This window comes from Neurospora tetraspora (assembly GCF_033439725.1).
Source record: "Neurospora tetraspora strain CBS 560.94 chromosome Unknown B0H65scaffold_1, whole genome shotgun sequence".
NCBI classification, from domain to species: domain Eukaryota; kingdom Fungi; phylum Ascomycota; class Sordariomycetes; order Sordariales; family Sordariaceae; genus Neurospora; species Neurospora tetraspora.
Genome location: NW_026944383.1, coordinates 7,742,476 through 7,756,138, shown reverse-complemented (window position 1 = coordinate 7,756,138; position 13,663 = coordinate 7,742,476). Strand labels below are relative to the sequence as shown.

The 13,663-nt window shown below is 53.3% G+C and overlaps 3 protein-coding genes across 3 annotated transcripts; 2 read left to right on the top strand and 1 right to left on the bottom strand.

The window, feature by feature from the left end:
* The first annotated feature begins 3,162 nt into the window (after positions 1-3,162).
* Positions 3,163-4,603, top strand: B0H65DRAFT_67514 (uncharacterized protein). The gene is made up of 2 exons (XM_062831260.1): positions 3,163-3,499; positions 3,883-4,603. The coding sequence occupies exons 1-2, from the start codon at positions 3,257-3,259 to the stop codon at positions 4,432-4,434; spliced, it is 795 nt and encodes a 264-aa protein (XP_062687478.1). The 5' UTR covers positions 3,163-3,256; the 3' UTR covers positions 4,435-4,603.
* An 883-nt stretch (positions 4,604-5,486) lies between these two features.
* Positions 5,487-9,002, top strand: B0H65DRAFT_453992 (uncharacterized protein). The gene is made up of 2 exons (XM_062826177.1): positions 5,487-6,056; positions 6,153-9,002. Exons 1-2 carry the CDS (start codon positions 5,571-5,573, stop codon positions 8,664-8,666), a joined length of 3,000 nt encoding a protein of 999 aa, XP_062687477.1. The 5' UTR covers positions 5,487-5,570; the 3' UTR covers positions 8,667-9,002.
* A 537-nt stretch (positions 9,003-9,539) lies between these two features.
* On the bottom strand, positions 9,540-13,296 carry B0H65DRAFT_417700 (UV radiation resistance protein and autophagy-related subunit 14-domain-containing protein; the record flags this gene model as incomplete). Its single annotated transcript, XM_062824104.1, has 4 exons — positions 9,540-11,285; positions 11,339-11,768; positions 12,135-12,848; positions 12,905-13,296. 4 exons carry the CDS (start codon positions 13,294-13,296, stop codon positions 9,540-9,542), a joined length of 3,282 nt encoding a protein of 1,093 aa, XP_062687476.1.
* Between the last annotated feature and the right edge of the window lie 367 nt (positions 13,297-13,663).

The following is a 13,663-nucleotide window of genomic DNA, read 5'->3' as shown; positions in this document are numbered from 1 at the left end:
CGAGTGGCTCGTTGGCTGTTAATCCTATCCCATCCCAAATTCGCCACTCAGACAGACTCACACTCGGTCTCGGACTTATCAATGCAAGTCTGTGAGTCTCTATGGCCTTACCCGGCTGTGTAACTGGTTTCGACGAGTTATGTTTGTGCAACATGGACATTGCGGGAGTGACTACCTCTACCTAGCTTCCGAATTAGGAGGAAGAGATGTCGGAGTGGCCGGGCTGACTGGCTGAAGTTCGAAAGTCAACTTAGGTCTGTCCATTTAAGGCAGAAAGAAGCTGTGACAGGCATCGCGTAAGGTATCTATTCCTTCTACTTCACAGTGCTGAATCGACACATTGACGACCTAAAACATCTGGGAACTACAGCACTACCTAACAAGTTTAGATTTTCGCAAGAGGCTGTGCTGACTGAAAGTCAACGAAGAGGTGTATCGTTCCGGGCCTCAAAGAATACCTCGACGAGGAACTGATCCACTGAACCATTTCGATGAGCGGTTGTCGGCGTGATTTGTGTCCTTCCCTCTGATGGTTTGATGTTGTGGCTTTTCTCACAAGGCAGACAACACAATCGGATAACTTGATTAGTGAACTGTCTAGAACATAGGTAGGCTCGCCCATGACAGAAAAGCTGAGACCTATCCATGCATGGGTGATGGGCATAAGGTCTCGGCTTTTTTTTTTTTATTTTTTTTTTTATTTTTTTTTTTGGTTATTAAGGAGGTAGGTAGATCCCTGAGGTGGTGTTGCTTGACAGCCACAACATGTCCCAGAATAGAGGGACTGTCCTCACACGTCGATTTGGGCAAATCATGGTTGGCGTTAAAAGGATTGTAGGAATATGTGACCTAACGGACGGCAGATGGCAGTGTAGGCAGTGGGAAAGGTGTAATCAAACTGCATACCTACCTCTACCGATGTATACCTCCCAACACGTGGTTTGTCGTCTGTTGGGCGTTTTTGAGATGTTCATAGGCACGTCTGTTTAAGCAAACAACAGGACAAAGATAGCTGTATATCCTCCTACTGTGGCTGATGAGGTTATGTGCAGTGTCTGTATCACTAATCACAACTACATAACTCAACAGAACAAACATCCATGTCTAGACACCGGAGAGTTTCGAGTAAGATGAAGTTGGACCCAACAGCGCGGTAGCCCGGTAGATGAAAGGAACAGCATCCACGACAAGAAAGCAAACCGGGAGATTGTGTGATGGAACTGGACGTTTATACGAGCTTCGTTCCAGGAATTAAGGTTTGTGTGTCTGCGGTCTGTAGTTTGTGAAACTTGGTTGTGCTGATGTGCACTTCTTCTGCTGCAGTTGGTTGGCTGCCCTACGACTGAGTGCCTACTACCTTATTCAGGTTGTCGGTGGGGACTTTCATGCTGTCTTACACTGATAGTTTCAGTTTTTAAGAGTTTTGTTTGGTTTGTGCCATGGGCAACACAGGTTACTGATACTTGGGTGGTTAGTTTGTTAGGGATCTGGTGGGTGAGTTTCCCCATTGCGGCTCGTCCGTGATATCTGCTGTGTCACACCACCCGTTCGTTGTAGCAAGTGGACAAGATAAATAGAGTTTACAGGCAAAAAGGCGAAGGATAGCCGTCCGGATGAGTAAGGCGATGTTAAACCAGTGCTCTACTCCGCTCCGCGATACAGTCGAAAACCTAACTGATCAAATGACATTTCACCTCGGCGTTTACTGTCTGGTCATTTTTCTTCTTTCTTGAACCAGCGTCAACTCGAAATCATTTTCCTGTAGAGGTAGTCATGAGTTTACAAACTCACCTGCGCCACCCGCTCGCTTTCCCTCCTCCTCCCGCTTTGTCACCCTCACCATGCTTCCAAGCGCTAACCGCGCCTCCATGATGCATTTTGACTGAGGAGGAAGAGGCTGAGGTCCTGAAGTTGTGTCCCGGCGGCTACCTCCTACCTGCCTGTGCCGTCGGTGGTGGTAAGGCGAAGCATAGAGGTAATTTAAAGCAGGAGTTGAAGATGAAGTCACCTACACTTTGGACTAAACTTACACACCACCACAAGATCTTGGTCACCCTTTACACTAGGGCAAAGAAGGGCGGTTGGGGCGGTTGGGGCGGTTCCGTCCCCTTGGGTAGACTCTGGGTTTAAGTGCAGCGTGGTATTCATGACAGTCTTCGAGGTTTCCGTGGGTTGGATGGTTGACCATGTTACACGTGGTTGGCTGATGGCTAATTAGTCGTTGGTGATCTGTAATTCCCCGTGCAGACAGAATATGGTTCCGCGGTGTGTTGTTCTGTGTTGGCTCCCGGCTCTTCCGCTCGAGTTGTGGAAAATGTTGAGGCCCAGGCGCCTGAATGTACCCAACGAACGGCCTCTTAGATTCCAGAGGAGGATTCTGTAAGTTGTGAGAAGCTCTCCGAGAAAAAAAAAAGCTCCTGGCCCTTGACAACCTCGCAAGGGCGCACACAGAGCTCACTGTGCAAGTCCGATCATGCCATTTCTTCCTTGGTGAGTGAAAGCCGAAGGATCAAATGCGATACTCGCTTCTCGGCAACCTTCCTATTGAGGAGCAGGATCGCGACGGGAAGAGGGGCAGCTATATGCAAGATGGCTTTGGGGTTAATGTTGGTTGTTGGTTGTTGGTGGTGATCATCCGTGGTCTCGCGTGAAAGAGGCAGAAGAACCAACGGCCTGTTGCCCAAAAATAGACCTACGCTACCACCTCCATGCTCCCTGTCCCTCGCTGGCGTTCGACGAGCGCGAATGCGCTAACAGGGGCATAATGAGGCGTAAATGCCCAGGGGGAGCTTTCTCTAGCTTCCTTCTAGCTGTTCTAGCGTCACCGTATGCCGGTAGCCGTAGCGAGGTGGATCTCTTTAGGTCCATAGTGTCGGGTGAAATGTGAATGAAAGCTCATGGCCATGGAGGTGAAGTGAGGTCCGAAGACTCCGGGGTTCACAAGTTCTCAATCTGGAGTTTGGGTTTGCACGATTGGGGAATGAAATGCTGCCATCTCGTTACCAAGCGGACCCAGGGACTGAGATATTGCTGGAAATGTCGTTTGAAAATGCACGCCAGTGTCTAGCGGGATTACACGTACAGCTTGCGTGTGGGTGAATTGGTTGGTTCCCATCCGCTGGCTCGGGATATCGGGTGCTTTGACTTTGGTGCGTAGGAGCAGCATACTCCTCTTTTGGGAAGCTTTTCGACGTGGCAGACGGGCGTGGCAGTGGCAGTGCTTCCGACTGTCGTGTCCCTTTTCAGCTTACCCCGGATGTTGTTGACGACGACGGAAAGGGCCGCGATGGGGCGCCCAGTGGTTCGTTGTGTTGAGAACCTCTCGGGCTTCTTTGGCTTCGTCATTTTACCGGAGAAAGTTATAAATCTCGGTGGAGCACAAGACAAGGATGGCGCCCATAATCTCGTACCCATATTATTGCGCAAAGGAACAAAGTATCCAACTTTCTCCTTCGCCCAGAAGAGATCAAGAGGATCCAAGAGCCTTGTGAAAGATACGGTGAGCAAATCGAGAGCGAGACCGAAAAGAGTTTGAAACATGCGAAAAAATAAAAAGGACAAAGTTGCATTCTGTCGACAACGGCAACTGCAAGTGACAACCTAACAGCGGACGAGCGGACGGGCGGCCGGTGCGGGTGACAAGTGTTTACCCCTGCATCCACATGCATCCATCATCCCTAACCCCCTGCCCCCTAAAGGCGACCCTTTCTGCACGTAACCCCGCCATTATCGATAGACGAGGACGACGCTAAAAATGCCGTCTCCGGACCCTTTCAAGAGATGACGTTATCCGGAGCCATGCCGACGCGGCCTCTCTTCCGTTGAACCCGTTTCTTTCATGCTCAAGAGAAAGCCGCGTCAAACACTGACTCAGAGTTCTAGCGTGCAAGGCCACAAGGATTCGATGAGGCAGCGAGTATGTCGGAGGACCCCGAGTGGCTTTATGGATACGGCATCCTGTGTCACCAACGAGGACTGACAACCGCTGACGACCCATGCGAGGCCACGGTCAGGACGGGCCATGGGAATTCTCAAAGACCCAAAAAGGAAAAAGCCACGCGGAACACTGCGTATACGGCGCTATACGGCGGAACACATGATATGCCTGCCCGAGGGAAGTTAAAGTGGTTGATGGCCAGAACATCAAACCACAGCCCAAGCCGATCGCCCCGTTGGCAGCTGGACATGTCGGTCCTGAAACACAAAATTCGAGATCTTCGTTGTAGGGATACTGTATGTAGGTACATACTATGTAGATACTATGTAGCTGTCATGGAAGTCTGTCAACACCTGCTGCAGCATGTCAAGCCATGCAGATGCCGATGTCTCTTTCGACGAGGACTGACCCTGCAATGTTGTCGAGCTGTACCCGTCGCTGTCACTGTCGTCCCTTTTCCCGTCCGATGTTGTCCCTGTAGGCACCCCTTCACTTAAGGACTAATATCTTTCCGTGTGTCCCGCCCACTGCCTTTGCCTTGACTGCCAACTGAAAGATACTTGATGTACGCACCTCCGTCTATAGCCTTCCTCCTTCTTTTCCAGAAACTTGTGATCATCCTCCTCCTACCGGTAATCCTCCGTCATATCATCTCGATCACGATCCACTTGAACTACATTGTGGTTCTCGGCAACGCAGCACCCCGACGACTCCACGACCAGGCCGTCCCCCGTTTGTGTCGGCCCCCTTGCAATAAGGGGTGGGAGATTCTTTGCCGGAATAGCGTCCTCTTGGTATAAGGCTAGGCGACGGCGCCCTTTTTCCACGGGAAAAGATGGGAAGCAGAACTTTTGGTCCTCCCGTCTACGCTGTGCCTCCGCCGCAGTATCACTACCACTATCAGTATTCATCGTCTGTGTTGCCCGACATGGCCCCTCCGAGTGCTGCCATGGACGCCGGTCCAACCCAGCGCAAGCTCCTCCATCGAAAGAGCACCCTCTCGCTACATCTCTCCTCGTTTCTTGGTGGAAGAGAAAAGGGAATACAAGAGCCCACCGTGGTCCAGCTACCACCTACACCAGACTCCGAGACGACACCCACCATCATCAGCAGCGAGGCGACCTCTCCAGACACCGACCGAGAAGGCGGCATGTCGACGGCGAACACCAGTGTTGCTGTCAACAGTAAAACAACGGATAACAAAGACGTCGACCAGGGATCCCAGGCGCCAAAAATGGAACGGCGCAAGTCCCGCCTTTCGATGCTGATTCCATCATTTTTGCAGGAGGGTACTGCGCTAAAAGGTACCACTGGAGCCTCCAAGCTGCACAAGCAGCAACGGCCAGTGACTGCCAATCCCCTCCTTTCCATGGCCCCGGTCACTGCCGCCAATCCAGGGGCGCAGCAAGCAACCACTCCAGCAAAGTCCACAAATGGCACCAATGGCCGGCCAAGTACCAGTGTCAGCGCCGCCCATAATAAGAAGTATTCGTCACCCGATGGATTGGGTACGAATCCTACTAATAGCTCCCCTCCTTTGTCGTCCCTACAAACAGGTTGGTTCTTAAGTCGATCCATCTTTCTCTCTTTCTCTCTAACAAACCACCTAGAACACAAAGTCCGAGCGTCGACAATGCCCCTAGAAAAGACGAACCCCTCCACCTCTCCCGGCCCCGCAACAAGGCCCGTTATCGGCACCGGGTCCCGCAGTGTCTCGGTCGAAGGTCCTCCGCCGGGAGCCGCCATCCCACCCAACCGTCTCCAGAAACAACAAGATCAACAACAACCACCCCTCAACAGCTCACCAACATCCTCTACAGGGCACTCGCGCGGCCGCAGCACTTCCAGCCAACCTCCAGTAGCACATCATCGCACGCCCTCGGCAGAGCCACCGCGCATCGTTTCCACTTCGGTAGACTCGAGGCCGACATCAACACATTCCAACGGCAGCGATGACAGTGGCCCGACAGCACAGAAGCACAAGCAGAGGAGGAGTTGGTTCGGAGGCCGATCAAGGTCCAACTCCGAGGTCAACAAGGGAGACAGCAATGCCGCCTGGATTGTTGCGCCAGACAGCAAGGCCGATTACAGCACTGCGAACCTCCTGAATGGTGAAAAGGTATGACGTGCCCCTCTATGGTTACATCCGTTGCACCCGACTGTCCCGTCGGCGTCTTGGTCTTCCGTCACCCATACTCACCTTACCCACTTACAGGTACCGGAACTCTGGAACGAATCTGGAAACCTCTTCATCTACCTTCATTCCCCAGAGAGTGGCCGCGGCCCATCATTCAAAGTCCACGATTACCTCGTCAGCTCGTCGCAACGATTGCTGTCCGAGATTACCGGGTTCAACAACCCCCGGAAAGCTAGTGCCGCCGGCAGCCTTCTCACAGTCGACGACGCCACCAACAGGCGACCAGTACCACCGCCATCGGCCTACGGCGCCAACCCGAATGATGGACACCTCTACCTCCCGCTTGAAAATACGAGCCTCGACAGTCTCGTCGCAGCAAGGAATTTGTTTGCTCTATTGACCAGCCAGCCCATCATTGCCACAAACACATACCCGACATTGTTTGCGACACTACTCCAAGTGGCTGCCCTGCTCAAGAACTTGGGCTTCAGAAACCATGACGGATCAACGTTTGGCGAACAGGTCGATGCGGCCTTCAACTCTTTCTTGGACCAGTTTGGCGTTTCGGATGTGAGAGGCAGCCGCGAGAAGACCATCCAGGCTATCATCCTGGGTGAGCACATGCGGTCATGGACTCTCTACAACGAAGCCTTCACCCACGCTGTGGGCAAGTACGAGTCCATCCAGGATCTCAAGCTACCCATTTACAACAGTGTTTCAGTCAGCACCAGAAACAGGCTTGAGCGCGCGTATCTGGATCTCACCAACAGACAGGCCAATGCCAACCTTCGTCTCGAGAGCTTTGAGTTCCCTTCCCTGTTCGCAGGCATTGGTAGCTCGACATCCAGTGAGGAGGCCAAGCACCTCAACTTCAAGGAATGGCAAAAATCTTTCGGCAAAATGCGCACTTTTGTGCTCAGCTACTACAAAGACCTTTTTGGTAACTGGCCACCTAAGGCGCGAAGCAAGAAGAACCAGTTCTCCCAGAGTGGTCTCAACCGACAATGCCTAAAGATGCTTTACTCCGACTGCTGTGCGCTGTACGACCTGCTCGTCGACCGCGAATCCATCACTCCCCGTGTTATCGACCAGAAGTTCGACGACGGTGTCGCGGAAGCCGAAGCTGAGAGGGAGAAGGCCAAGAACGCCAACGAGATCGAGTACGAACTCTTCCTGATGCGCTCCGCCCTGCGCACTATGCTCTCCGAGTTCGACCACTCCTCTCCACCCGTCCTACCGCCCATCCCCTTCGACTGCCCCAAGATCCCCTCCATGACCGCCATCCACGAGAACTACCGTGAACTGGACGCCAAGAAGCGGGCCAAGCTCGACCGCAAGCTGGCCTCCAACGAGCTGCTGCTCATGCTTATCAAGTCCCGCAACATCGACACCGACGCGCTACAGCTCCCCTTCCTCCAAGCCTTCAAGGAGTTCGAGCACAAGGAAGCCAAGGGCGTCAACCCCTCTGACATTGCCAACCAGCGCGTCGGCTACTGGCTCTTCCTTTACGTCGTTCTGCAGTCCCTGCCCATGCTCGTCGTCGACGCTCCCGGCCTCCACTGGACCGAAGGAGTCGAGTACTTCCTCTGCGAAGCGCCCCAGGGCAACCCGCCCTGGATGGAAGACGCCGGTGAAGTCCGCAAGATGTGGTACCAGACCAACAATGGCCAAGGCATCGTCGAGCTGTCCGCGGACGTGGTCATGTTCTCCGTCGAAGGCATCTACATGCGCTCGCACTGCTGGCTGGCAGCCAAGGAATGGGAGGCCACTTTTCTCCCAGCATCTGCCGCGGCCGCCATCAACCAACCACTCGACGCCGCCGCCGCCGCCATGGGCGAGGGCATCACCCCCCTGGAACCACCCCGCCCGGTATTCCAAGACAACGACCCCTTCTTCGCGGGCCATCAGCGCTCCGGCTCAAGGCCACAAAGCAGCTACGTAGGCGGCGGCACGCCCGGTTCCGAGCCCGCTTCCCCCCACCTCCGTCCGCGCACGGGATCACCAGCAAACCGCGGTGTCTCAGCCTATAGATCTAGTATCGCCATGGGCCTCGAACCCCTCGACTTCAGCCAATTCGGTCCCAACGGCCCCTCGTCTCAACAAGAGGCAGAATTCATGCAATCTCTCGCTCCCGGAGGTGGCCAAGACCGCAGCTCCCGCGTCTTTTCTACTCCCGCCAACATCCCCTCCGGAGGTGGCCGTCCCGACTCCTCCAACTCCAACGGGTTCCAACCCGCTCATGGCCATCGCGCTAGTTCCGTTGGCAGCGCCCAGACTCTTGCGGCGCTGGGTAACTTGAGCGTTGGCGAGTCGCAGGGGTATAATGATGGGAGGTCCAGCGCCCCGCCGGCGGCGTATAGAGATCCTTCTAGGGGATCGATTGCTAGTATGAATGGTCAACAGGTGCAGCAGCATCCGGGGTCGAGTGTTAGTCCTAGTCCATTGGGGAGGGGAGAATCACCGCCGAGGCAGTCACCTCCTAGGCAGGTAGCCCAACCGGCGCCGGTGCCCAGTAATGGGGGGAGCACGTTTGATGATATTTTGAAGGGGATGGAGGGGCAGAAGAAGAAGAAGAAGGGTCTTTTCTTTTGAGATATATGATTTTGAGCGTGGAAGTTTGAAGCCAGGATAAAAACAGAGCGTGTTATGTGTTTTTGAGCGCTCGTTGGTTGGAAGAAGTTGGAAAAGGAAGGGATAGGGATGGATATACCACAACTGCTAGTATACCTCACACTAGTAGCACGTAGATGGGGCTTTGTAATCAGTGAAATAGTTTCTTCATGGTTACTTACTACTTACATACATTTGTATTTGTACGGTTTCGGAAAACTCATTACGGAAGGAAGCATGGCTTTGGGAGGAAAAAAAGCATCAAGTAGTTATCAACATTAGGACTTACCTATAAAGAGAAAAGTTTAATGGTTCAAACATACATGCCTTGCCTGTTCCTTTCGTTCAAGTTGTGTTCTATTCTTCGTGGTGAGGTGAACATGTATGTAATGAACCATCATTGTTTCACACTCACTTAGTTGACTTCAACTTCTCTCCTCTTCAAGTCGGCGGCGTTTAACCAAGATCCATTTTAAGTCAGGTGTCTTTATCACATTTATCCCCTTCAGTCGTCGTCGATGAACATAATAATAGGAAGTTGAGTTTTGCCCTTTTTGTGCGGAGAAAAAACGAACGTTAACGGGGCGTTTTTTTTGTGAAAGGTATTGTATGCATTCATGAAACGCCAAGGTAACCTCCTCCTCGCCATATTCTTTCTCTAACCGGTGCTTAGTTAGGTCTTCGTTAAAATAATCTGTTCCAAATTCATCGCTCTTGTTCTCATTATCATAGCCCATATTTATAACCATAACCATAAGCATAACCGCATCGCTTGCAATAGCCATCCTTGACCCATTCGTCAACCTTTACCGCAATCATCCGAACCAAACTCATTATACACCAGAGAGTCACAGCTCAACGAGCAGCACTCTCCCTCAACCCCTTGGTCCTCAACGTCAACTTCGTTGATCCCTCATCCGAGAACGGCAGCTGGGCCAAGGGCGAGCGAGATAGCGACGACCTAGTTGCCGTTCCGTTAGTTTTGGTACCATTCGCGTTGCCAATGGTCAACCCTCCCATCCTCACTCGCGCCGGCGTATTTGAAGTGATGGTAGCATCACTATCCACGCTTCCCCTTCTACTACTTCCATCATCTCTACTCCTCTCGTCTCCTCCTGCTTGACTACTCCCATCAACACTATCAACACTCCCACTCCCCGCCTGACTTCCATTTTCATTTCTATCAACCCAACCCCCCTCAACACCATCAAACCTCAGAGCCCCCATTCCCACCACCTTCCCCCTTATCCTCCCCAACCACAACCCCCTAACCCCTCCCCTTTTTCTCTCCGGCATCTCTTCCCTCCCCGCACTACAAACCATCAACAACCACTGCAGATTCGGCAGTGTATGCCTAATGTCCACCACTTTGAGCCCCTGGCTCCAGCAGAGTACTTCGATGTCGCGGTTGAGTAGGAACCAGGCGTATTCAAAGCGGTATTGGGCTGTGCTGCCGCCCTTGGGTAAGAAGAGGGGGAATTCGCGGTTTGGGTCTTCTGCTTCTTCTCCCGAGGTGGATGAGGGGTTGTTGTTGGATGAATAAGAGCGGGAAGATTGCGAAGCGTGAGAAGAGAACGAAGAGGCGTTGGGGTTTACGGGAAAATTGGAGATATCGTCTCTGATAGTCGAGCGCGAGCCGTGCCATTTTATTGGATAGGGGAGCGGGATGGAGAGGTAGAGTTGGAGGTGGTGGACCAGGAGGGCGACGAGACCGAGGGAGGCGGAGAGGGTTTCTTCGTGGGGGTATTTTTCTTTTGGATATCCGCATCTTGCGAAAGCAGAACAGTGAGAGGTGGTTGGGTCCAGCACGGTGTTAGCGAGCGGCAGAGAGCAGATCTGGAAGGACAGCGGATCATGCTCTTTCTGCTCTTTCGGGTCTGTCGGGGGAGGGATCGGTTGGATGCGGTAGATGGTTAATAAGTCCTCGCAGATGCGTCGGCGTTGGCCGCGGATTTGGTCGCGCACGGAGGACAGCAAGGCTTTGGATTGCGAGAGGGGTTCGCCGGCTGCGTGCCGGACGTATTCTTCTGCTTTGCGCTGTACGGCCAAGCCGGATTCTATGGCGGCTTTCCGAGCGGCGATGGAGGCGCGCAGGTCGTCGTTGCGCTTCTTGGCGGCGGCCACGGCCCGTTTTTGGAGGGTGAGGTACTTGGAGGCTAGCTTGACTTTCTCTTCGGCTTCGGCGAGGGTTCCCGCTTCCTTCTGTTTGTCTTCTTCCTGGGCGAGGAGGTCGTTGATTTGCGCGGCGAGGGCGTCACGGGTTGCGAGAGCGTCTTGGACTGAGTTGTTGAGGGTTGCGAGACGCATGAGGACGTTGTAGGAGGATGTTGGTAAAGGGGGGACTTCTTTCTTGGGCGGTGGGTATTTGTTGGAGAGCTCGAGGGAGTAGATGCCGTCTATCATGTGGAAGACGAGGCTGTTGGGCGGGAAGTGGACGTTTTGGAGAGTGCCGAGCCAGTTGAGGGCGCGAAGATCGACTTCGTCTTCGAGGAGGAGACTCCATTCTTCTTGTCTTTTGGTCCATACTCGGACTGTTACTTGGGGTGATCGGGTTATTGTCGAGTCCAGGTCGGCGAGTTCGAATAGACGGAAGTTGAAGTTCTTGTCCATAGTTAGCGCTGGCTATATCTGAGACGTTATCATGATAAGCGCACCGTAGCTCGTTCAGCAACCTCGCTGATATATATCGGATCTTCTAGACCGTCGACATGAAGAGAGAAAAAAGCATCGGCAAGCTTGCTAGCAAAGGTATCCTCGAAGGTCTTTTGTCGTGTGGCGGGGTCGGCGTTGGCCAAACCTGAAAAGGTACTTTTGCGTCTGACAGCCGGAGGTCGTAGGTCCTCTGATGATAGGGTATGGTGTAAGTCTGGTCTCTGGCGCAAGGCCTCGAGCTTTCCGGCCGTCTTGTTAAGAGCAGCATCGTCAACTGTTCGTCCGCGTTGGTGTGTGAAGTTGAGGTTCCTCAGGTAGATGCCGCGTAGATGGCGTAGCTTGCGGTTCTGCGGCAGCAACAAAGGGCGGGTCGATTCCGTCGACATGGTATCATTTCGGTGTGTGTATGTTGTTTGTTGGCCGAACGTATAGCTTGCCCAAGGTGTTGTGACAAGTGTTCCCCTCTGATGACATGCGCGCGATGGAGTCGATTGGGGGGTTGCAGTCTTGGCACTGAATGCACTGTCAGCAGAAGGTCCACAGAGGGAATGTGGCCCGTGCTTCAATACTACAGTCGGACACCCAGTCGGAGTCTTGGTGACATCAAACCAACTTCAACCTCGTCAACTTCTCTTCGCATCGTCTTTGGGCTGAATCATGAGAGGGTACGAATATTTGCATCATTATAAACAAATTGGTATCAAACAACTATCAAATCATCGCCACGTGCCGTTCGAGCACCCATCGCCCACGCCCAAACACCAGACCAGCTCGATTGACGAGAACAACACTCTCTACCGATAGGCAGGTGGCGGATGATACGGCGCAGGTGGTGCCATCAAATCGAAAACACCACTATTGCGGAATGGATCAACCGGCGGCGGCGGCTGTCGTTTCGCCGGTCCCCGGTGCCAGCCCGGAATCTCCTCATGCCTCAGGTCCGCCGTGCTGGATCCCACGTCCTTCATGCCATACATGCGATCAAACTCTTCCTCCTCGATCCGGTTCTTCCGTCTTCTCCAAGCGCAGATGAAGATTATGGCAACAAGGGCCACGGCCAAGACACCGCCCGCTACGCCCATGCCGACTTTGACACCAGTATCGAGGCTGACTGGTTCAGGGCTATTTGAGCCATCCTGGTTGCCCATGGAAGCTCCGGAGTTATCGTCTTCAGAACCCGGTGATATTGATGGGAACGCAACCCTGGAAGTCACGCCTGATGGCGCGTCTCCTGCTATGGCCAATGTCGACATGGTCGCAACATCAACCGAGAGAGATTCCACTTGCGTCCCGGCAAACTTGGTTTCGGTCGGTCTGTCGGAGCTTTGCCAGTTGATTTGGATCATCGGGGCATAGAAGTGGAAGTCTGTGACTTTTGCCTTCTCGTTTGGTATCGTCATGGTGGCCAGGTCAGCCGTGTTCGAGTTGTCGCACGTCACATACTCGACTTCTGTCGACGTGGCTGCCATGACACATGTCTGGCCATTGTCAACGCTGCTGCACAGATAGCCACTATATATCGTATTAGTACATTGCTAACATAAGGCCAGTTATGACGGGCGGCCTACCTTGGACAACATCCGACTGCGGTCTCTTTGGCGCCTGGTGCGAACTGAAAAGCAAAGTCGGATTTTCCACCACCGCCTGTCGCCGAGCATGCCGTCGCATACCCAACTGGACAGTGCAAACCCGGAGAGTAATATCCCCATCCGTCCAACGCTTTTGTCCTGGACTCCGCGCCGCTGGAAGTTGGTGGCCAGCATGCCGTGTCGTCAACCGGGCCGCCTTTCGAACATGTCTGACCGAGCCAGCCGGAGGGGGCAACATGTCCTCCCAATCCAAGGAACTGCCCTTCAACCGCAGCTACTGCTACCGTACATGCTGGCGGTGGTGTGAATGTCGTCGTCAACGGCCCGAGAACGGCGGTCGCCACGCTAAAGACAGTCGCAGTCGGCGTCATGGTGCTGGTGGCTGTGTTGTGGTTCACGATACGTCGTCGCTCGTTCAAGTTGGCCTGCAACAAGTTGACCTGCAACTTTCAAGTCCACGATGTACGCTCACAGGTTGAAATCTCGAAAGAGAGAATTGCTGCAGCGGAAATCTTCTACTTGAAAGGGCCACCACGGGCATTGCAATTTCACGCAGCAACATCACAATCTTTCCCACACCCAGTCACCCTTACCCACTTAGCCATACCCAGTTGCACGACATCTGGTACCTATGCAAGCAAAGAAACACTCGTCCAATTGACGGTGAGCGCCCAGAAACAAGCTGCGTTTCATGTTCCCGGTATGATATTCTCTTCATTTGGCAAGGGAGGGGTTCAG